We start from the raw sequence: 24897 nt of genomic DNA, 5'->3' as shown, positions 1-24897 counted from the left end.
ACTGTACCACTCCTAACCAGATATACTATTTATGTACTCTTCTTATACCATAACCTAGTGTGACCAAGGATAATTGATAAAACATAAAGATTCCCATCACATTAATTTTAAGACTTAGAAGTTCAGGTAGGAAATCAAACCAAAATTCATCTAAGTAGATCACTCCCCTTCTTGCATCCCTCTACCCTATCTTGTTGGCTACCGAGAGAGCAGGTCTGGCACCAATAACTGTCTGGTGTGCTTTAGCCCTTAGCAGCTGTTCCTATTTTATGTTGATAACTTCCCAATGAAAACCATTGATAAGTTGCAGGTGTTTGACAGTTATTGCTGGAGAATAAGATGAGGGTGTGAGTAGGTATAAAGACTACTCTGTCTGTCTTCTAAAGCTCTCTTTTTCCTTCATCTCTTAGGGAGGGGAGGAAGTGAGTTGTGGCTTTCCCTAAAACTAAGGTAAAAAAGATGACTGATCTGCTTTGAGGGTGGAAGTTCAGTTTTGAATTGCCCAGGAGTGGTTGGTATTGGTTACAGTAATAGCTGTAAGTCAGTGTTTTCACAACACCTAACATTTATATGGACTGTGTTTAAAACTAAGGTTTGTTTGATGCATCCCAAGAGGAATTTGAAGCATACAGAAATACTGTTTTATGGGTGTCTTTATGGAGATGGTTGTCCTTTTGAAAGAAGAGGTGGTGCTACTTGCAGTGAGAAGGTTGTGCTCTGTTCTGTGTAGCCTTAATGTCATTACCTAAGGGAGGTTCTAATATTATTTATGAATCTTCAGTGTGATTATTGGCAATCACCTAAACAAAATTGGTGAAAAAGCCTTTGAATAATCAAATGTTCTTAGTGTGTAGAATCTGGTACACTGTCTGCCTTTGTTCTGTATATGGTATGCTAATATTTCTCCATGCTGCTATTCTTAACCAGTATGTGATGTGTACAGGTTTTATGCTGGTAGCTGTAATAATGAGCCAAAACAAGAAAGATATCTTTTCTGCATGCTTTTAGAGAACACTCACTGATAGCAAATAATCTCTTCTTACCAAGGAAAGGAAATAAATTTGATTCACACAAGATGTGATATTTTACCAAAAGCCTTGACTTCTCTAACAATGTAATTTATGTAAGCTATTTGCTTTTTACTCTTAAACCGAAAGCACATTTCTATCAGCTTAGCTAAAAACTTCAAATTGGGTCTTAAGGAAGCATTCAAGGCTTCTCTTTTTAAGACTACTTGGCCTTTGAGACCTTACTCAGCAGCTCAAGGATACATGGGGCTGGGAAGGGGTGGTTTGAAAAATATTGAAAAACTTAACTGGCTGGAATCTGATCATACTTTTGCTTCACTATGCAAACATAAGTTTTATTTTAAGATAGAGAAGAGTCTTCTGTGACTCACAAGCAAGAAGGTGGAGGGGAAGGTAGTAAAGGAGGGATTGACCAAAACACAGATTTGTGTCTGTCTTTAGAAGATGCAGTCTTATCTCTCTTGTTAGCATGGAAGTCAGCTTTCACAGCATAGATTAAGGTGTTCAAAGCTTCTAGGCCTAAGACACTGGTATGTACACAAAACTTCAGTGTCTTGGTTTTCTTGGCACTCTTGATGCCAAGTTTGAGTTTTTATTTTCAACTCTATGTACTAGTTTATAAAACATTTAAGAGATTGGATATTACATTATGTTCTTATTTAAGTTAAATTAAATGTTACTATTTACATGCTTGCTGCTGCAAGATTTTTTGCTAAGTTCAAACTGTACTCTTTTTCCTCCTGTCTTCCATTTTAGCCTCCAAGTTTTGGATGGGGAAGGTGAACAGCTTGCTCTTGATATCATCTAGTGTGGGTTTTTTGGCAGAAAAAAGCAGGAAAAAATGATAGTGTACCCTCATAGTTGAAAATAGTGTGTGACGGGCCTGGCTGGATTGTGAGGTACTTAAAACTACCTCAGAACTTTTCTTCTAGTGCTGGCCAGTTATAGGAGAGGCAGATCCTGTATGTGTCTGCATCTTTCCCTTCTAAGATTGATATTTTGGTGAAAGTATTAGTGTTTAGCTAATAACATGTGGTGATGCAAATAGTATTCACTCTTACTAGCTAAGGTGTAGGCTTCAGAAGCTCAGAAGAGGTATGCTTTGAATGCTGAAATAAATAAAAGAAAATAAAAGATGTGAGATCAGCAATATTTGCTGAAAGGCTACTGTTGTTGTAAGAGTGGGCCCTATGTACTGTTGTAGCAGTGTGCTAATTAAAGTAGCTATCTACCTTATGACCTTTTTCACACCTCATGAAATACATCATTCTGTTATGAAAAGCAGGCTATCATGTATTTTTTAGGAGAAAGCTATAGTATGCATCCCTAGACTCTAGGGGTACAGTATGTCCAAATAGGCACTTTAAAACCAATGTCTTGCTTAGAACACAAAGGTATGCCTTTAGTTACAGTATTGATATTCTACAAAAAGAAGTGAACGTGTAAACAGCATTAAGTCTAGATATCTTTGCTGAATACTCGTGTTTCTTTTCCTTCAGGTTAAATGCGTAATGATCTTTGAACAAGTGGATATACAACCTCACGGAAGATGTCTGTTCAAAGCCAACACCGGCCCATTATTATTAACCCTCCTCCACCAGAATACATAAATAACAAAGGTTGTGGATGTCAAACAAACCAACTTCAGTACTTACAGAGGGTGGTCATGAGAGCCATGTGGAGACACAACTTTTCCTGGCCATTTCACCAACCTGTAGATGCAGTAGCACTGAATCTGCCTGTAAGAACCATTTTTGAACTGGAGTATTAATATGTAAATTATGTGAATCAATTTTAAACAGGTTTTCTTCAAATGTAACAGTTTATGGAAGACTATTTTTGCTGTTGAACTGCTGTCATTAATCCAAGTCTACAAGAAATGTGTTTTTGTTCTAGAGAAATGCTACATTTTTGCTCATTTTTCTGATCTGAAACTAGTAAATCAGTATTTCTAAGGGATAATAATAATGCTTAAACAGGCCTGCTAGAGCTTCTGTATATTGGTGTTCAGATTTGTCTTCTGGTTTAGACATATTTATTAACACTGCATATGATGATTTTCTTTTGCCTTTGAGTATTTTTTTTAATATTAGGCTGCCTTAATGCCAAATACTTAGATGGAAAATCAGATCTGATTGACCCTGAAGTAATCAGACAAATCTGGAACCATTTTGTTGCAGAGAAGTCATTACACCTATAGTATTTGTCAATTTCAAATCACTTTGCTCTGAAGTTTCTAGAGGAAATAAATGTCCCTGCAAAAATAGGGAAATAAAAAAGCTATGGTTCTCATCATACCATAGTGGAAGAACATCCTTCCATGAAATAGGAAATACGATGCTTAAATTTTTCTGTTCTGCTGTGTGCATGCTATTTATGCTACAACTTAATTATAACAAAGTACATTACTATAATGTCTTGTGACACACAGTTTTCTCCCAGGTATTTTTAAACCCCAATTTTGGATGTTTTGAGTCAAATGAAAACATAGGTAATTGGTACAATGGCATTTCAGATTACCTGGAAGATATTGCTCTTGGTAGATAAGTAGAAAGGTTTTAAATAAAACCAATATATGTTCCCTTGGATTTATTTTTTTTTCCCCCTCCAACAGCTTAAGCATTGATATTTATTACTCACAAATCTTCAAGACAAATTCTACTAACTCCCTGGTTCTGTTTAGAGCAGACAAAAGCCTTTATCTGTGGTTGTTTGTTGTGATATACTCATTTGGCCAGTTTGTACAAAAGTACAGTCCAAGTGACTAGTTCTCTGTGTCTTTTCTTACCCTTTCTCCTTCTTGGAAGTAGCTGTCAGTTAAGGTTAATATTAAGGGGCACTCCATCAGAGTTGTGGCAATATTTGCAGTTGGCTTCAGGCCAGTTCTGCCTCTGGATTTCTAAGGCAGCCTCTTGACTTCTCAGAGTATGTATTAGTTCAGCCATTGCACAGTAACAAGCAATGATCTGGCTCCATGGCAAGGACTATAAGAGTATTCTCCCCCTTTGCAGTTCTCTTTCAAATTTTAGAGATGCAGAATGGACAATACTTGATTATAAACTGAATTTTTGATTATTATTATAAACTGAGTTTTGATTAATAATTGCACTTTTGTTGTGGTAAATAGCCTGCACTCTGATGTAATTAGCTTTTCTATTTCACCAGAACAGATTATTAGCATAGCTTTAGAATGCTCTAGAGGTAGTAGTTTGTACAATTACCATGTGTATGTTACAATATATATATATGAACTTTGTGGGGGTATTTCCATTCCAGTTTCTTAAATGCTCCGTCAGCCTCATGGTCTCTCACTCACAAAGTTTTAGCTATGCTGCTAAAATAATCATGACAGTTCCAATTCCAGCTGCCTTTCAGTCATATTGCCACTTCTTCACTAGGCCAATCCTAAGAGGAGAGCCAATATAGCCAGGGATAAAGTATTTGGACAGCAATTATGAAAACTTGGCAGCTTCTTTTTGTTAGTGACGGAGACTTTGTTGAAGTTTGGCTTCTTTTTCCTCTGTTCTGTAAACTGGAGTGCTGCTTTGTGTAAATAGCTTTGAGATAAAAAATGAGAAGTGCATATACTTATAAAAAGTACTACTACCAGCAGAGCTCTGGAGCCTATTGAAATGTACATTCTTTGGGACTTTGAATGATATATGTTACATGGAAGAACAGGACAAAATAGAAGGTGAAAATTTCCTGAACACCTACATTTTTGGTGTGACCTCACTTATGACTAATAGAGGAAGGTTTTCCTTCAAATAAAATACTGCTCCTAATAGAATGTAATTCTCTCTTGCAATTTAGCTTTCATAACTGTGTAAAAATCTTTATGTCCTAATATTAAGGTATGTTTGGTGACTTATTCTTTCAATACCACAGGATTATTACACTATCATAAAAAACCCTATGGATTTAGGCACCATCAAAAAGCGTCTGGAACACAATTACTACACAAGAGCTGCAGAATGTATTGAAGACTTTAAAACCATGTTCTGGAACTGCTATATGTACAACAAGGTATGTAAAACAACAACTCTTACCAGTAACTGGTTTTACTGAATGATGCAAACAAGTCTAAAACAAGCACATGGTTGTTAGGACACGCAGTAAGTTAGTTAACTTTTTCATTATTTTTTTTGAAAGTATTTTCTCTGAAATGTTGGGGAGGTTTTTTAGCTAGGGTTGACTGAGGACACATAAGTGAAGTCTTGCTTGCTGTTCCAACAACTGAGTGCATGGTTTTTTCTGCACAAGGACTTCATATCCAAAATCTCTGGGGTTTTGCTGCAGAGCTCATGAACAGCAAGTACTATGTCACTGCTGTACAAGTCCATGGCTAGCAACCCTGAGCCGTGCTCTGTTCCTTCAACCACTTCAATCTAATGTAGTGTATCTCCCTGTGCTTGGATGTGTATTGGCTATGTCTTAGTATCTTTGAGCTTCAACAGCTTCTTCAGAACACAGGCAAATGAGAGAGTTGCAGATTTGCACTTTTGGCCGTTGCTGTAGGAGTATGCACAAGTAAAGGAGGATTGTTCAATAGCACAGTGAGAGAGTATTTAAATGGTGAAGTAATTTGCTTTAAAGTGAGTTGCAGGAGCAGGGATGGCAATGATTTCTAGATCTCTCTGGTACTGGTGGCTTTTTTCAATCTGTTATGGCAGGACTCTCTAGCCTGGTTGTTTTATGAAATCACTCCCATTACTGCAGCCTCTCCTTTACTGAATGGTATTGACCATATTTTTCAGCCAGGTGATGACATTGTGTTTATGGCCAAAGAGCTAGAAAAAGTGTTTATGCAGAAAATAGCCCAAATGCCACCAGAAGAAAAACTACTGAGTTCCAATAAAGGAAAGAGAAAAGGAAAGAAGACAGAAGGTAAGACCTGTATTATCTGCTGAATTCGTAAAATATTAAGTAAGCAAAACTGAAAACGGGAAATCCTCTTTGTCACAACTCAACCCTGGAACAGTTTGGGCATTCTCCACTCTTTCCAGAACAATCAGACAAATAACAATACTGCTATAAGGCTTTAGAAGGTGGTTTGTTGTTTTTTGGGTTTTTTTTTAATTTAAAGGTTTGGGTGGTTTTCTTTTTAGAAAGTGCCTTCCAAAATTCAGAGACTGTCATGCTGCTCAGCATTGTGTTATGTAAACTAATAGGTGTGAACATCTGTGGGAATTAAACAGAGTAACAGCTAAAAAAGACATGAATAATCAGCCTAACCAAACACAGAAAAACATTGGTCTAAACTGTTCTTAGATCTCAGTAGTGAAGATCTGTAATATTGCTATATTATACTATATTACTATAGTATATGCAGGTATTAGCTATGCTTATGAAACATGAACCTACATGATGTAGTCTGCACTCTTTGCTGCTTGGTCTTTGTGTTTGTAGAAAACAACATTTTTGTTGGCAAAAACATTTTTACAATATACTGAGTGTAGTATGATGCCTCTTTAATCTTTGGTCTGAAGTTAATCCACACTTTCTTGAAGCCAAATAATGTGTAACTTTGCACGATATGCTAACTGAAGCACTAATGGTGTGAGTAGAGGAGGATACCATTGTTGCTGTAAGTAATAAACCCTCTAGTTTGCATTTATTTATGACATTCCTATATGGAAGAGTGGTTATGTTGACAACTGGTCAATTTGACTGTGAAATAAATTAACTGCAACATTTAAGACTTAACTTCTAAATTGTCCTGTGTTAAAATAACCAGAAACATGGCAGCCCAACCCTGGGACTTCAAATGAACAAAGCACAAATGAGCACCAACAAGCTGAAAGCAGTGAGCAGCCTCCAGTGATGACTCAAGAGCAACAGCAGGTGACACTGGCTCCTTTGTCTGCAGCTCAGCTGACTGCTTTAATGCCAGCTGCAGCCTCTGTAACAAAAGTAAGTTTCCTCAAATGACTTTGAGAAAGAAAGATACTGAAATTGCTCCTTCAGCACTGATGGCAAAACCTGTATGTTTTTGAAACTTTTGTTACAATGGAAGCTAGTAAGAGATCTCTATTAAGTCTTCTATGTCTCTACTAAATAACTGGGTGATACTAATTGTTGGGATGATTGCTTGGCACATATTTTCTTATAAATGTGGTTTTAAAATATTGTTCTTGTTCTCAAAGAAACAAAATTAAGATGATCATTCTTGAGGTGTATTACTATACACACTTCTGCAGGCTTCACCTTGAGGATGATGGTTTTAGTACTAAAATGAAGCTCTAAGTTCTATTTAATAATTTCTCATGTTTTTTATGTAAATCAAATGCTTGATTCTTCAAAAATTAACATGTTTGCTTAAACACTGTGTAGCTAGCTTGGAAGGTGTTTGTAGCTCACAAAAGCAAATTCTTGTTTCTTCAATCCGAGTTGTATGTGAACATCTGAAAAACACACCTGTATTGACTTAGTTTGTTTTTCTCTTCCAATGAGGAATAGGGACTTTTGCCAGGCTATTCTATAGTGTATATTTACATTTCAGTCATGTAGAGTCTGAACACTGATGACAAAGCACTCATTATATGGCTTCCAAACCAAATACTACCCAAGTTAAAGAAAAACAAAGATCAACCCTGTACATAAAGCCCTGAACCAGGCCTAAAATGAATTGCAGTGGTTTTCCCCATTCCTGTGGCTGTGAACTTGCAGGTAATTTCATAACCTGTCAGCTTCCTGCAATCTTCACAAGTGGCTAATATCTGACCACAGCCTGACCTGTAGAAAATCTACTTCTTTCCATTACATCTAAGATGAAGCTTGGTGTGCTGGTCTTGAAATACATTGTAGGTTTTTAGTCTAAACTTGTGAAATTTCAGCATTCTGTGCTGACTTCAATAGCTATAAAAGTTCTGACACTTTTTTTGGACTATACACACACACAAAAGAATAGTCTAAAACTGACCATTTTCTTACTGTTCTGGGCACATGTACATTTTTTCTTTTCTTAGGCAAAAAAAGGTGTAAAAAGGAAGGCTGACACTACAACTCCTACTACTTCAATAGTTGCAGCAAATGGAGAATCTTCTGCAATGTTTAATGAAAGAAAAGCTGTTAAAGCATGTAGAAGTGAAAATGAATGTATGGTATCAAATAAGCTTCTGAAGAAACCATTTTCAGATTCTGAACAGCCACCTGGAATTACTAAAAAGATTCAGTTGTCAGAACAACTAAAACATTGTAATGCAATACTTAAAGAAATGTTTTCAAAGAAACATGCAGCATATGCATGGCCTTTCATAAAACCTGTAGATGTGGCATCATTCTCCACTGGTGTGAACCAAGCCAATTCCAAATGTCCTACAGACCTAGGAACCATTAAAGTAAGTATGTTTCTGGGGAAATTAGACTAGTTGTGTAATTACAAGGCTTTAAATGTGTTAGCTAAAAAGGTGTCATGAAAGCTGCTTCTCCTATGAAAGACATAATGGGCCTAAGAGATAGTCAGATACATTTCTGTTTCTCAAACTTACCAAAAGTCTTATGAGTCTTGTTGTGACACATAGTGGCTAATCTACCTAACTGCTGAAAAAACTAATATAAGTAGTGAGGGGATTATGATCTCCATGAAGCCTTTCCAATCATGCCAGATATTAAATATGTCTGTACACACAGTGCTGTTGTTAATGCCCTACAAAAGAAAATGCAATTCTTTCAACTTCTCCTTTTCCCTCAATCTCAATATTCTTGGTCAAGTGCCATAGAACACTGGGTGTTTACATGACACATTTCACCTTTTTAGTGGAAAGCAACCATTCTAGATGAAGATATGTGGACAACACCCTGTGAACAGTGAATTTGTATGGGGTAAAGTATTTATCCCAGTTAAGCTCCACTTTTTGGGAGAATGTTCAATTTTAATAGCTTACTGAATTATCTTGAAAGCTGAGTTGTACAATACAAAGGTTTATTTCCCAATTTCTAGTCCATTAGTTTGATTCCAGCTATTATGGAATAAGCTTTGTGTAAATAGCATGCATGGAATCAAAAACAGATGCTGAGCTCGGAACCAAATAAAACCACCCAAACATTGTCTTGACCAAGTGCTGTAACTAGTACTACAAAGTCCTTTCAGCAGTTACAATTAAATCTGTTTAAAGGGCGGGGGGAGGAACTCTTAGTTTGTGAAAGAGGCAGTGTTGAAATGAGATGCAGGCATTTCCATCATGTTTTTTATAATATTTGTCTTGATACAGCTGAACCTGAATATGCATGTTAAAATTCTTGTTCCTCCCTGCTTTCTGCCGGTTCATGGTGATGCTTTCTACTAAGTGTGCCTTAATTTTCTTTTCCTCTAGAAGAAAATGGATAACTTAGAATATAATGATATACAAGAATTTGCTACAGATGTTAGATTAATGTTCATGAGCTGCTATAAACGTAATTCTTCAGACCATGAAATAGTTGCTATGGCAAGAAAACTTCAGGTGAGTTATCTTTTAAGTCAGAATTGAAAAAGAATAGTTCATCTCATGCCCTGATGTAGAATCTGCTAATATTACTGAACTGTGTTGCTATGCAGTTCTACAAGTAGTAGCTGCATAACACTTTAAGAAATCTGAAAAATATGCTGTTTCCAAACCGAACTCTTCAGGATGTTTTTGAAATGCACTTTGCTAAAATTCCTGATGAACCTGTTGCAAGTGATCATCTGCCACATCCTGTGAGAGAAATGAAAGAAGCTTATTCCAGTGAAAGTAGTAATAACTCCTCAGAAGAAAAATCATCTGAAGACTCTGAAGAGGAAAGAGAAGTGCACCTCAAAAAGCTTCAGGAGCAAGTAAGAATTAGTACTTAATGTGTGTGACTTAAGATATTTCTGGTCATGCTACTTTCAGTGGTCTATTCCAAGGCTTAGCAACAAAAATCAGTTTTTAAAAGATTCTAGTAACTTGTATTTGTAATACAGCATTTTATTCCCTTCTGGAAGCACTGCCCAATGTTAAGCAAATAGTGCCTCAAAAAACACAAAGTGAGCAATTGTTCTACTACTCTTGCCTACCACTTTTTCAGAGGGCTCTCAAACTTGTTAGAAAATAATACTGTGTTCCTGTGGTATGAGAGCCTCCAGGTACTCCACATCTAGCTCACTGGCATGTTGTTTCTACAAGGCCATTTTTTTCACATGCTCAAAAAGCATTGTTCTTACCCTAAGACTCTTTTGAGCCACACAAAAGCAAGTGATTAATTTCTTCTTCAGCAAGCTCAGTATGAGAGAGAAAAGGTATCTCATACTAACCAGTGAAGCAAAACTATGCTTCATATTGGGAGTGTGATGAGTGTTGCTTCTGCTTGAACATAACTTTTTAACTTTTTGCCACTGTCTATATAAACTTTGGGGGAAATTAGCATTTGCTGTTAGTCAAATGAGGGACAGTTTTTGGTCCTTGTCAGATTAGCATCATCAATTTATGAATGTAGGGAGAAGGACAAATGTAAGTGTACAAGCCAACCTTTACAGTAGTGAGGCATTTCAGTATGTCTGATTTCTAATCTCATCATCTGACCGTCTTCCAATTCCTGAAGTTTAAACAAAGTTTTGTTAATCTCTTCTCTGATATTCTTAGTATGTCCCAGCTAGCCACTTTATATTGCAAAATAAGATGGATGAGCCAGGTCCCACTCGCCTAATTCAGCAATGCCGTAGAAATATAACCTAATAAGGCATTCATGTGCATTCCAAATTCCTGAAATTAGAGAGGCCACTGGAAATCCCTAGTGATGATTTGTTTTTTTATTTTTTTTTTGGGGGTGTGGGTGTTTGTGTTCTTGACAGAATGCTAAAAGGTACATGCTGTTAGAAATGTCTGCATAAAATAAACAGTCCTACATCTTCTAGGTGCATAATCTGTGACTAAGATACAATATAGTAAAATGTTTGGAAAGCAGACATCCTATTAATATCCACTAAGCTCCCCCAAATTTCCTGTGATATTTATGACCAGTTTATTGTTCTTCCTACATTGCCCGAGATTATCAGCATTTTGATTTTTTTGGTTTTTTGATAGCTTAAAGCTCTTCACCAGCAGTTGTGGCTTTTGACCAAAGCATGCTTATCTAGACCAGAAAAGAAAAAAGGAAAGGCTAAAAGCGAGAAAAGAAAGAATAAGGAAAAAGCAGAAATAAAAAGCTTGATTCAAGAGAAGAAAAATCTGAAATACATGAAGAAATCTAAGAAAAATCTGTCTTTAAACATGTAAGTGTGGGGAACTTGTGTGGGTGTCAAATTATTTTAAACTGCTGTTACTGCAGTATACTTTTTTCCTGCAGTCAATCAAAGAAAACCATGCAGCAGGTCTTGTTGGCACATAAGTCAGAAGATGAAGATGGTGCCAAACCTATGAATTATGATGAAAAACGACAGTTGAGTTTGGACATAAATAAACTCCCCGGAGATAAGCTTGGGAAAGTAGTCGATATAATACAGTCAAGAGAACCTGCACTGAGGAACTCTAACCCTGATGAGATAGAAATAGATTTTGAAACCTTAAATGCTTCAACACTCAGAGAGCTAGAGAAATATGTAGCAACCTGTTTGAGGAAGAAACAAAGAAAGCAGGGTATGTAGCATAAATGATGTTTTTAAAAGCCCATTAGATTTGCTTTCTGGTTTGCTTTCATGTTAACTTCTGTTTCACATGCAGCTAAAAAAACAACAAAGTCAAAAGAAGAATTTAATTTTGAGAGGAAACAAGAGCTAGAGAAGAGACTACTGTATGTCAATGGTCAACTAAACCCAAAGAAGGAGAGCTTCAAGAGTAATGTGGCTCTTACTTTTACTCATTTACAATGGAAATAGCTTAAAGCGGAATTCTTGGGCTTCAGTCCTGTTACGTATCTGGAGACTTTCTCCTCAAAACAGTTGGGGTCTTAAGCTTCCCACTGCTAGTCTCAAGATTCTTTCTATGCTGAATGAGCTGGAGCTACAGCAGCAAATTTGGTCATTTACTTCTCTTGTCTAAAACAGCTTCTTTATTCCTGCACCTAATACTTTATTACAGGTAAAGATGGTAACAGTTTCAGAAATTAAGGGACTCATGCTAACATATGAAAACATGGTGGGGAGCGTAGAGGGTCACACAGTTTGAAATTAATTTTCTGTGGTTAAGGAACTCAAGAATAACCAATTCTAATAATAGTTATGTGGCAGCATCACTAATGCTGTCATGCTAACAGAACTTGTGTGTCAGTGACAGGTGTGCTGTGTTATCTTAGACTTAAGGAAGTGTCCTAGGAGAAGAATTCAGTTTTTCAGGCAATAATGCATTTCCAGCTCAAAGCCAGAAATTCAGTGCATACTTGAGCTGTACACTCACTGATGGCTCTCATATGGGGATGAAAAGGGATCAATGCAGCTGATGCTGCTATTATAAGTCAAGCTGTTCCTCATTAAAATTGTGAGTGCTATTATTGCCCTCCACTGGATATTTATTTAGCTCCTATGTAAAATCAGCTGAAATGAGGGAAACAGCCCTGGAAGACACAGGGGCAGTTGTATCCAGCATTAGCTCAGGCAAGTCTTCCTGTCTGGTTTACATAATGGGTTGAAAATATTCTACAAAGAAAAGCTTAAAGAAGCTGCTGAAATCAATTATGAACTATATGTTGTGAGGAGAGGGAAGAAGCTGGCTAAGAAATCTTTACATCTGGTATCTGGCTTGTTTATAAGAGCTACATCTGGACTTGTGTCTAGGGAAACAGGTATCTGTGTAACTTCTCATTTTCGAAGCTTCCACAGAGCAAAATCTTTGAAAAAGGTTCGGCTGCAAAATCATTATGAGCTTAGCTAAATCAACCCTGCAGATGCAAAATAGTCAGATGGTGGGGAGGTGGCAAAAAATGGTAGTTTGGGAGTGCACATGGCTAGGGAAAGAAAAGCTGGCTGTAGATAAAAACTCTGCAGGCAAGTCTGGCAGCAGCAACATGCACAGAAACAGGCTCTTCACTGCAGGAAAGCTTATGGGGAAAATTTCTTGAATTGTGTCTTAAGTCTGTACAGTTTGCATCTAATTCAGACTTGTAAATTGTATGATTATGGCTTCTCCTTGGATATTTCATTCATTCAACTAGCTTGCTGCTGGTAAATCCCACTTCTCTCCTCTCTAGGTTGGCCTTTGTTTTCAAGTCGACTGCAAAATGGACAGTAGACAAGGAAGTGAAATAGAATGAACTCTTACATGGGAGAGTAGACGTAACAAGGTTGATTATATTCTTGTATACAAAGAATGCTCCACTGCATGTTGTTCTGAATTCTTTCTTTTTCTCCTGCAGTTGAAAACAATGCTGAATCAAGTACTGGGACAAGCAGACTGAGTGACAGCAGCAGCAGCTCTTCAGATTCCAGCAGCAGCACCAGTAGTGATTCTAGCTCCTCAGATAGCAGCGACTCTGAATCAGGTTTGAAAACTTATTTTTGTGTTTGTGTGGGCAAAATATCTTCTCTCTTAGCATCTACTCTTCCACATGCTTACTAAGAATTAGTTATCTGTGGTTTGCTCCAGTTTGAAGGCTCAATTCTAATGCTATGCAATGAAATGAATGCCTTAATACTAAGATTCCAGGTAACACAAAACCACTGCAGGTAACCAAACACCACTACATCACTTCAACTTACCAGTGAAAATCTGTAGGCACCAAAATAAGATAGCAAAAGGTCTTTGTATCTAACCTGGACACTTGCCTATTGGGCTGTTGTTTAATCTTGTAGCTTTGATCCCTTTTTGAAAGTGTGATTCACTTTGCTTTCATCTTCTGGTCTGCAGCATGAAGGGTGACCTGAGAACAAAAGTGCCTACAGCATTAACCTGTAGAGCCAAAATCAGCCCTGGTGCTTAAACTGTTTCAAGCTTGTTTAAAAGTTATTACAGCATCAGAACACTGAATGATGTTTCTCTGTACACAGAACTCTTTAGTTTTCTAGGACAGAATAGATCTGCCAAGCTGGAGGTCTACAGTGCAGATCTCCATATGATGAGGTACAAGGTGAGATGAATGCTCAGCCCCCAGCAGTGTGAGGGGAGAAAACACAGTGTATCAATGGCAATGAAGACCTTGGTCCCGCAGAAATCTTTGTGGTCTCTTTTTATATCTGGGAAAAGTTCTCTAAACACATCAAGCTCAAGTCAAAGTATGCAAGATAAGAATGTTCCTTTCCTTGTGAGGTTTGAGTCAAGGTACAACTGCAACTCACACCTTGTTATGTGTGAATAATGCAATAAACGTAAATGACTGTTTTGGGGTTTTTTTCCATCCCCCTTTTTCTGCTCACCTCACTGTATTTACAGTTACAGAAACCTGTTCAAAACAGACTGGAGCCAGGCAGAACTGTCCAGCTTCTATGGAAAAGTCTAAGGTAAAGCTGGCTGGAATGTATATAAAAATTTTACCCTAAACAAATAACGAAGTTATTACACAAGTAACTTTAACAAAATTATTTTTAACATACAATGGTAATAGAAATTATGCAACTTTATCAGAAAATAATGAATATAACTTGAATGCTATTTGTTCTGTAGGACTGATTGATATGAAGATGACCCATGAACTGTTTGTTAAAAGTACTTTATGCATCTGTATAGGAACAGATATACTGGGAGATCTTCTGAGACTCACACCTTTTATAATCATTGTGGTGATTGTGTTTGATGAAGAAGGTCAGAATGTTCTGACCCACCCCAATATGCCCCACCCACCCCCAAAAAAGGGAAATACTCTCCAAATCGATCTCTGAGTATAGAACCTGATAAACAGTGCAAGCCCCACTCAAATATTTTTTCATCTATTAGTAACCTCAGTTCTACACCTGAAAATAAATAAATTGTACAATATACCACTTATTTTCAGGATACTTTAATGTTGCTTGTTGTTATGGTATTATTAGAACCAAGAGCAGTTTTATCTAGAAATATTTCTTAACGCCTCTTACATGGAATTGCTCTATTCCTGTATTATACAGTGGGTGTTATTTCTTGTCAAGGTTAGCTGCCTTTAACAATTTCCCTTGAAGCTACCAGAGACAGAGACCTTGAATTTCAAAGCAAAATCACAGCCAAACCTTCATTCTTCTTGTAATAGACTGACTTTCCCTTAAAGTGCAGGAAACTAGGCCGCAAATTTATTATTCAGCTGTTCCTTCTGCATCTTCATAAGCAAAGATTCAGGGAAGGAATTATGCAACGCCTTTTTGCTTAGGAGCTCTGCAGCCTCTGCAGTGACAGAATGACAGCAATAAACTTGAGAAAACAGGATCCAGGAAATGAGCTTCATCTTGGTCAGTTGTAACAGCCCCTTACTGACCTTCTGAGTAGCAACAAACATCACACTTGAAATCTTCACATTACGTTTTGTTCTCAGGGGTTTTCTGTACCTGTCAGACTGAGGCAGTGAGTGCACTTTACCTCATGGCTTTTTGTCATAAAAACATTTAGGAAATGATGGATCAGTATCACAATACAAGGGGTACTGAATCCAATAAACAGTGGAAATAATAGGTAGTGGTGGAAAAAGAGGATCAAATAGCTATTAAAGAAATTTGGCTGTATTAACTACTGCAGTCTCTTTATAGAGAATACCACTTTGTTTACAGAAGACATCCTGCAATGCTGTTCTGCAAGCACAGCCCTCCTCTCTTACCAGCAGCCTGCAAAATCATGGATCATCTGAACTGCAGCAGCAACCTCCCAATGTACTGCAAAGGCTTCAGTGCCTTAATCCATCAGAACAAAATGCTCAGACTCTCTCAGGTAATACCTTTATAGCTACATTCAACTGCTGAGGAAAGAAGGGTTATCAGGATGCTTGTATTGCCCAACAAGCTTACCTTGGAATTTTGGAGGCTAGCAAGTGGATAACTGAAAAATTCTTGCAGGGTATGGATTACCAAAGAGCATAGTGTAAATTAAAGCATGGCAGCACTGAGGATTGGCTAGGGGTTTCAGATTAGTGGGACGCTTGTGGTAGGGCATAGTATTAAAAACAGGTGTTCATGTGTCCTTCCAATGAGATGGAAAAAGATGCCTTAGTGAATTTGGAGTTACAGGAAGTGTTGGACACCTTAAGGCAAGATTAGGTGCTTAAAACCTATGCCCACTACCCAAGTTCATGTCTGAAATGCCTATTAGCTGAATGTAAGGCTTGGTGCCACAGGTCCTCTGAACTGACTGGTGCTGTTTAGACACATCAGATACATGAAGCTGCTTAGGGACTTGATCCAAGCAGCTATTTTCCCTCCCTCACTTCAAAAAGCCTAATAACATCAGACACTTCTGAGATTTTGGTAGAAGACAGCATGAACTGGTAGCTGATTAACTGAGAAGTCAATTAAAAACTAATTAAAAATAACTCTCTGAAATAATGTGGCTAGAATATGTATCTCTATACTGAGTTACTCCACAGATCTAAACAGTGACCTAATTTTGAGATGTAGGGCTGCATTTTGCATGGTAGAGGAAAAATCATACCCTACTTCTTTCTTAGATAAAATCTCAGCTGTACCTGCTCTGCATGATGCTCCAGACCAGCAAACTCCTCAGAGCACTCCAAAGACAAATCAGTCTTCTGTCACCCACTCCAGAAATGTTCTTCCAGAGGTGAATACATGCTTCTCCCCAGTGAATTAATTTCAAACAGCATCTGTAAAGCATGTTCTTACCCTTTAAATAAGATGTAATATAATACTTCAGGCTTGAATTTGATGTGATGATGAAAGCCATTTAAGGTTTACAAGAAAAGTTTTCTAAAACCCCAATAATGAAGTGATTCTTGTCCTTTAACAGGGTATTACTTCATTGCCTATTGGCTGCAATACAAAAGGAAAGTTTGGCTGATCACATTTATAGTGTACTATAAAGCTTATTTCTTTTCAGGGCTATAACTTGAATTTAAGTAACCCTTGCACACTTGGTTAAAAATCCACCCTGTGGGCCAACAGCTTTACAAAAGAGGCAGATTATAATAGGTGTTTTGGTTTTGTAGAAATATCAATTTCACAAACACAGCAATACTGAGGATGTAGAGGCTATACTGGGAAAGTGCGTTGCTTTTCCTACATTTTCCTAAAGCTATGGAAACTGGGGCTTTCAGGGTCTAGATGAGGTTGTAAAATATTTAATCACTGTTGAGTTCTGTCCTAATATGCTCTTGGGAGAGTATCCTGGTTAGAAGGGCCTGTGTGGAGCAAAGGAACTTATGGATGTTACTGCACCATGAGCACTTCCATCCTATGATGATTAATAATCTTTCTGAATGTGGTTGAAAATTGAGTTGCTTTAATCAGGCTTTTTGGCAATGGATAGAAATTGCCTCTTGAGTCTGTGAACACAAGAATTTGTCCTGCAAGTAAGGATGAAAAGCAGCTTACCCTTTCCTATTGGTGTCCACTGTCCAAGGTAGCAGGTAATGCAAATTATGACTCAAGCTTGTGCAGCACTGTCCTTAGTTCAAGGGTTTACTACACAGACTAATCTTGCACAGAGAGAAAAATACCACTGCACTGAAGATCAGTTACCCTGATCCACAAGCTAGAGTGCAGCAACTGCTTTATGACAACTTCATTCTGTTGTACAATGCTAAGGGTTAAAGATCTTGCATCAGTTTCTTATGCTCTACCCACTCAATCACTTGGGATTGCTGAGCCGTGCATATTCTAAATCTGAAGTCTTGATGTATGAACTTGCTTTGGTTACCATAATATGAATGAAATCTATTTCTTCCCTGGTGTTTACAGAAGCTAGAGCTGTATGAATTTACTGCTCTAAGCTTCTAAACCTTTAATCCTGATGTTGTATAATAAGAATCCTCATACGCTAAACACAAGTAATATGAAGAATATATTTTGAAGTCTAGCTTCTCTTCTAGGTGTCCAACACCATTTTGCAAGTTGACGGTGCGGACTGGACTAAACAAGCTGAGCAAACAAGGCAGCTAGACAAATCAAATAAACTTCAAAACAAGACCAACATGAGAACTGCTGATTTAATATCCATAAGTCAAGAACAAAGTATGTAATGTCATAATAAAAACTGTAACTATTATCAGGGGTGCAAAGTTAAAAATGCATATGAAACTGCATATGAAACTGGTTTAAAGAAACATCATGCTGAACACTTGTATATCAATCAGTTTGCAGGATAATGGTGGGTATGAAGTTTTCCCTTATTCTTTCTTTATTTGCTACTTAAAAAAAAAACAAAAAAAACCCCACAAACAAAACAAAAGTAAAATTAAACGGCTGTTTGATTCTTGTTCTGTGTTAAAATATATAAAGATATATATAAAGGAAATTACTTTTGATTTAAGATTCAGGTTTTTGAATGTACTACTAGGGATATGTAAACCAGTCTTCATGAAGTCTGAGAACTGGTGCTTCAATCTGTTGAACTTCACTGGCCTTTGAAACGTCTTCTGCTGAAACTTCATGGAGCTCTTTTCCCAGGACTCTTCATATGTATTTTGGGTTATCTTTGGCTCTTGGTGACAAGGATCTGACAGCAAATTGATGTCAAAGAGACTTTCACTATGGAATAAACTTGCAATTATTACAAGAAACTGTCTCTCTGAAAGCTGCATTCTATACATCATGCATATTTCTATGACTAAACTGAAGGGCTGACTGAACATCCATGCTCTGTGTGTACAGTATTACCTGACATGATTGTTTTGGTTTCTCCTTTACTCTTGGCCCTCTAGAACACCTCTGCAGGGAGGGAAGAAGCTTCTGAAAACTTGAGGAAATTAAAAGGCAGAGCCTGTTCACTGATGAACTCTTATTTTTGGCAAGGAATCATGCTAAGTAGTTGCAGTGTATCAAAGCAATTCTAAAGAGGGAGATTTAATTCTCTGTGAATTTATAATAATTTTAGGGTCTTATCACACCAAGCCATACATCTGCTCCCCACTTTTGCTTAGACTTGCAGCAGCTGGAACTGGTATATGGCCTCAGCTAGGGATTTTCACTTACGAAGTTTAGGGACTGTGAGATCTCTCTGAAAACTCCTTTAATGGCTGAGGTTTAATGTCTGAGGGTCTGATACTTTGAATCCACAATTCTGGATTCAAGCATTCAAAAACTTATCCTTTGCATAAAAAAAAAGCTGACATTTTACCTGAATTTTTTTATTAAGCATTACTTAAATACTGAAACATCTCAAACTACAGGACAGGATTGTTGCTGAATGAGAGAAAATGCGTTGTTTATCTCTGGTTTGAAAATAGAGTTTGGGTTTATTTTTTCCCCTAAAATAATAAGTACCAGCATGGAGTATTTGTATGTCTGTAGGCTACTGGAAATGCGAGTACTAGCCCTTGATGGCAGACCTATCTGCTTTTAAAAAAAGTAAATAGGGATGAGAGCTTTAGGTGAAATGAGTTTGCATGATCAATCAGGAACTCATAATTTTGGAATCAAAAGGAAAGAGGGCTGGGTGGGAAGGGGACCAAGTGGCGAAGTGCTGTGTTGAAGCTTCCTGACCAAACCTTTTGAGCATTCTGCTGTGACTGCTCCTAGAACTAACCTGGAGTTAATTTCTCGTCTATAGTTGAGCTAACTATACGTTTTCCTTCCCAAAAGTGGTCCTGTTCAACTTAAGCTTAGGCAATATTTGGGAGAATTTCTGTGATTCTGAACCAAATAATAAACTGCAACGTAAGCTTTTAAGTCAATTCCTTGAATGACTAAAATTTTATAATTTAAATTTGAGAAAGAATAGTCTACAAAACCAACATGATTGAAAAGGCTTTTTTATTCTTCCATCAGGTCATTGTACACTCAATGATAAATCTAATGATAAAAACATACTAGAGCCAATATCTGAACTTCTTCCAAGAAAGGTAAGTGATGCTCAAGTTCTGTTTGAGAAGAGGCTGAATTTATTTACCAGATTGGATAACTCCCTGACCTAGGATCTTCTCTAAATACCTTCTTGATTTCATGATTAGAATATTTAGTGTACAATAGGTCTTTGTCATTGTTATAACCTGCACAGATTTATCTCATTTGTAGTGCTAAAACCATACAAATCTATGGACTCCATTACAGAAGGTTAAGTATATAAGATACATACACACACACACACACATACATACACACATATATATAATGTGCTCCTGTTGCCATATTAAAATATGGCTTGTTTCATGTAGTTTTAATATTTAAACAAGGAACTAGTGTTCCTTGATCTAGTTCTGGTTTCCAAGTTATTAGTGTGCTTTCTCTTACTGATCCAGTAACAAGAGTAGTGTGAAATATAGTCTTGGTGCTATTGGAAAACCTGTTCTGAAATAAAACAAAGCACTTTCAATGACTAGAGGTATTTATGACAGTTGAGCAAAATCCTTCTAGCATACAGTAAGTTATAGTAATTGGAAGGACAGAGACATTTTCTTATCTGTTAAATTCTTCTATTGTAATCAGCTAATATATAGAAAACATTAAATAAAAATTACTAATAATAGATCATGTCAACCTCTGGACTTAGAAAGTTTTCTATATCATCTGCTGAACTAAAATGTTTCTAGGATTTTTCTTTAGGCACTTGGCTTTCAGAAAGCTATTAAGCAGCACGATGAATTCAATTCCAAAAATATGCATTTCCTTCATAGGCAAATGCTTCTGCTAGAAGCAGGATTTCTTAAGAATGCTTTTTTTATTCTGATTTATGCTGTGAAGAAAATGCCACAGGGGAACAAACAAAACCCACAAGCCTAATATAAAACTATTGCTATGTAAGGATTACATAGAGAAATTAGATGGATGTTCTCTGTATTAAAACCTTGTCAATGGATCTTGTGTGAACTCAGCCTTGTGAATTCATGTTTTCTGAAATGAAAAAGTGGAGAGATTGACTTGGACAGTCAGAATAGTTACAAATGCTAACAGTTGTTGGCATATTGCCAAAGACTCTCAAAGTTGATGAGAAAGCACATCAAAATCTGCTCAGAGTGCTGTATTTGCACTAATATCCTGCCAAAGGAAGGATATTTTGGTGTAGATACTCCCAACAGGCCCAGTCAAACAACGTTGTGTTAATGTAAGAACTAAGCAGGTAAAGTAGTTGCAGAGTATTTTTTCCTCTTCTGTTTTCCTTTTTCTAATAACTTTAGGAGACAGAATTGAAGACTGTAGATTCCTGGGTAAGCCTATGTAAAACGATGAAGCTTCCAGCTCCGATAAAAGCATCTGCAGAGAGCTTCAATCAGTTCAGAGACGCAGTATTAAAGAGGAGTGGGCAAGTGCAGGAGTCAAAAAGGTCTCTTCTGCAAGCTGAGAAGGAGCTGCAAAATCTTCCGCAAGAAAACAAAAAGTTTGTAACCACTTCTGTGTAAGTATTCTGGTTTTTACCTGTATGGTGCTTGAGGGCTTAGTTATTCAGGAACAAGAGTTTTGGATTAGGTAATTGCCACATTTCAGGTGAAACTGGGGAGCTGTACTACGCTAAGCTAAGCTGCACATCCAAAATGCACAAAGCAGCTTTTTCTCTGTAAATCAGTATTATTTTAGCAGTCACAGAAACATGTCAAAAACTTCTTTTTGTTGTTGCTGTTAGTTTGCTTCTGGATTTTTTTTTTGTTGGTTGGTTGGTTGGTTTTTGGTTGTTTGTTTTTTTTGTGGAGGGGAGTTTGGTTTTTGTTAGTGTACTAAGATGAGGGGGGGTTTTGGTCCCCTGGAGCACTCATGACTAGAGTTCACACTTATCTTATTTTCCTATACCTGTAGTTAGGAATGTCCTCATCTTAGTGCTCTCCTAAGGGGATACAGGATAGTCTAGTCCTTGAGAGCATGGTGTTAACATAGCTATACAGGGGTTCCTGTGTGCACCACTTCACACAGCAGAATTCTTTGCACTGCTATAGAAAAGCACCTTCAATAAGCCCCTCCTGTGGTATTCTTCCCTAGTTTGCAGCTCCTGTTTCAGGCAGTGCCCTGAGGTCTATGGGGTCACGCTGAGTGGGATAAGTGACTACCTACTAATTACTGCATTACAGTAATATCCTGGAGTTTGTTTGCCACTTTTTGGAAACTCTGTTTGCAATTTTACCCTTCCCAGCAGTCTGCAGTTTTTTCCTTGCCTGCTTTACCCTGTGAAAGATAAAACTGAGCTGGTTCCTGAATTCTCCTGCACTTGCCCATTGCTGGTTGTATTAGAATTAGTCAATTGTTTGCATTGTTTTATTTTAATAATCAGAGCGTTTAAGAGACTTAAGAGTATACTCCTGGTTCTACCTCAAAAAACTAAGTGAAGAGGAAGAAGGTAAAACAAAAATATCACAGGCCAAGAAAGTAAGAAAATAATTTCAAAGCAAGCATATGTAAATTTTGTGTAGCAAATCTATAAATCCCTCATGCATACAGGTTAGAAATGGGACACAGGAAGCATGGACCTACTACAATCCAACAGTTGTGTGCACATAAATCTTGTGAAGGAAAACAGTGAGAATCACACTTTAAGTGCTAGGCACTGATTTAAATTATTTGCAGAAATCTCTCAGGTTGTTATGAAAAAAAATAAAGAACTTTTATCCTATACTGATTTCTTCTCCTGTCTTTAAAGGGGCCATGAAAGCACAGGATTGGATGCTATGGTAGAGACACACTGTGAGCTTGAAAAAGAAATACAGGAGAGTAAAGTGCCTGAAGCTCAACAACATATTCTTGACCAAGACCGTAACTTGGCTAGAAAAATGGAACAAGAACGCAGGAGGAAGGAAGCAGTAAGTTTCTGACTCTTGCCATGTGATTTTTTTTTTTTCAACTTTACTAGAGAATAAACAGATACTGTGTCAGGTTCTTATTTCAAAGGATCTGAATGATTGAAAACAACAGAACTATACTACATGAAGAGGTAGTCCAGAAAATGCAATAGAAAACTCAAAGTGTGTCTTCAAGTGACATCATATGAAAAGCTATCTGCTTGGTGCCAGTACTCCCATAAGCTTAGAATAATTGTGTAGTAAAATAAAATTCTGAAGAGGAGCCCCTGCCCTCTAAATAATTTCAAACCTTGAGTGTTGCAAGCTGTCCATCCTCCTTAATGTGTTCCATATCAACAAAAGTGCTAGTCTTACTGTTCTGGTATGAAATTCCAGGCCTGAGCCTTTTAAAACTAACTGGTTTTATTGGTGACAGTAATTAATTCTTTTTAATTGCTACCTTTTTTAGATTAAAAAAAAATTAAAAATTCATAGTGTTGTACAGTGGAATGGAAGCACCAGTGTGAGACTGTGCTGGATTCAGGTAACATCAACTGAAGCTTTCATCCTTCAGCTTTTTTCTGAGGGCAACAACATGCACACTCAAACTTGTCATAACAGAGAAGACATACATTTTTTGAGAAGATGCTTTATAGTTTTCTCCTAGATCATTAAGTATTTGACCTGCATAGTATTTGTTAATGTCTGACTGCTCTGAAAAGACACTTGTTTGCTTTCTTGCAGACGGCTTGGATAATTGATGTGAATCTGCAGAGAGATATTATGGCATCATTTGAAGAGTATCTTGAGTGAAAGCAGTAGTCTGCATGGAATTTAACTTCAAACTACTATGAGCAGCATAGTTTTGTACTAGTTAGGATCTTATGTTCAGACCACTTTAAAGGTCTTCTATAAAATGCTTTGTATTAAAAGCTTGTTCATTAATAGCTGAAGTGTCACAAGATTTATTTCTTTTTACTGCTTGTTTTTAACATGTCATCTAGTCAGCTACACTGTGGAATGGAGTTGTTCATTTATTGCAGTTTCATATGTTGTGTATATATGGTATTAAAAAAATCTCTCTCCTGTGACACATCTGCACAAAATCTGGGCTGTGACAAAAAGATCTCTCTAAAAGTGATGCTGTCTGAGGGGTGTGTAACATTACTTGTAATCACAAAAAAGCTTCCATTAACTCTATTATTTCAGCAGCGAATCTTATGTACTTGCATGTCTTTTAAGGCCCAGATGTGTTTAATGTATTTTATGTTAACATAGCATTTAGCTAAGGGTGCAAACATGTTTGCCACATAGTTCTGTTCTTCTCAGGAAGAAATTATGGAAAATTGGCTCCAGTTTGAAAGATTTTCTGATTGATGCAAGATATTATTAATATCAAAAAATTGTCTGAGGTAGAAACCAGAATGTAAAAACCACACATTCTTGTTGTTTATATACAGCTATGGGAAATTAATGTGGGACTAATAAAACATTGGTTTATAGAATTAATACCAAAACACAACACATATTACAAAAATACTGGGGGGAAGGGGACCCCCTTCAGACAATCTATTTCAGTAGTCTCCAAGCCCTTTTTGTCATATACCCCATCATTTAAATATTTTAAGCATGGACTATGTGTATTTATTAATTTATAAATTATATACAATATTCCACTGTACTAGTATATTTTTTATATTACACTATAATATTTTCAATTTCTGTTTTTAACCCTGCTTATTTATTTTATTTTGTAATTTATAAAATTGTATTCAATATTTTCTTCCCACACTCCGCTTTGGAGACTACTGATCTCATTGAGCCTCCCACTCAAAACTCTCTCCCTACGGAGAACTTTGATTTGTCAAGTTTCTGGATGAAAAATGAAGGTAACACTGCCAGTTGTGGTGAGGTTCTGCCACAGACAATTAAATTAAGTAAGATTAGTCAACAAAACTTTCCATAAATAACTGAATTTTCAGAGAAAGACAATAGATTGCTTCTAAACTCAAAAATGCCAGCTCAACGCATGCCCAAAAATGGTAGCCTGGTCTTTCAGGTAGCAGGCTGATGAGTTAATCTAGTTCAAATATTTACTGGATATTTATTATTTATTACTTTATTATTCAATAAAGTAATTGTGGATCTTCAAATTCTGCTGTTGCTG

General features: G+C 37.0%; 1 protein-coding gene across 5 annotated transcripts; it reads left to right on the top strand.

The window, feature by feature from the left end:
* Positions 1-333: 333 nt before the first annotated feature.
* Positions 334-24333, top strand: BRDT (bromodomain testis associated). Of its 5 annotated transcripts, none has more exons than XM_088060310.1 (20): positions 334-355; positions 2528-2769; positions 4917-5054; positions 5786-5915; positions 6766-6941; positions 7997-8368; positions 9344-9472; positions 9640-9825; positions 11054-11241; positions 11316-11605; positions 11690-11803; positions 13317-13442; positions 14330-14397; positions 15631-15787; positions 16521-16633; positions 17901-18042; positions 19798-19871; positions 21144-21361; positions 22592-22751; positions 23475-24333. In XM_088060310.1, the coding sequence occupies exons 2-20, from the start codon at positions 2578-2580 to the stop codon at positions 23541-23543; spliced, it is 3042 nt and encodes a 1013-aa protein (XP_087916436.1). In that variant the 5' UTR covers positions 334-355; positions 2528-2577; the 3' UTR covers positions 23544-24333. The 5 variants fall into 5 exon arrangements, with proteins under 5 accessions (XP_087916436.1, XP_087916437.1, XP_087916435.1 ...); XM_088060311.1 differs by lacking the exon at positions 334-355 and adding an exon at positions 376-450 and having other exon boundaries at positions 9347-9472; XM_088060309.1 differs by lacking the exon at positions 334-355 and adding an exon at positions 376-450.
* Positions 24334-24897: the final 564 nt, after the last annotated feature.

The sequence above is a fragment of the Pseudopodoces humilis genome, chromosome 10 (genome assembly GCF_049639895.1).
Source record: "Pseudopodoces humilis isolate 2021_Gansu_Grassland_sample_001 chromosome 10, ASM4963989v1, whole genome shotgun sequence".
Classification (NCBI taxonomy): domain Eukaryota; kingdom Metazoa; phylum Chordata; class Aves; order Passeriformes; family Paridae; genus Pseudopodoces; species Pseudopodoces humilis.
This window is presented reverse-complemented; position numbering and strand designations above follow the sequence as displayed.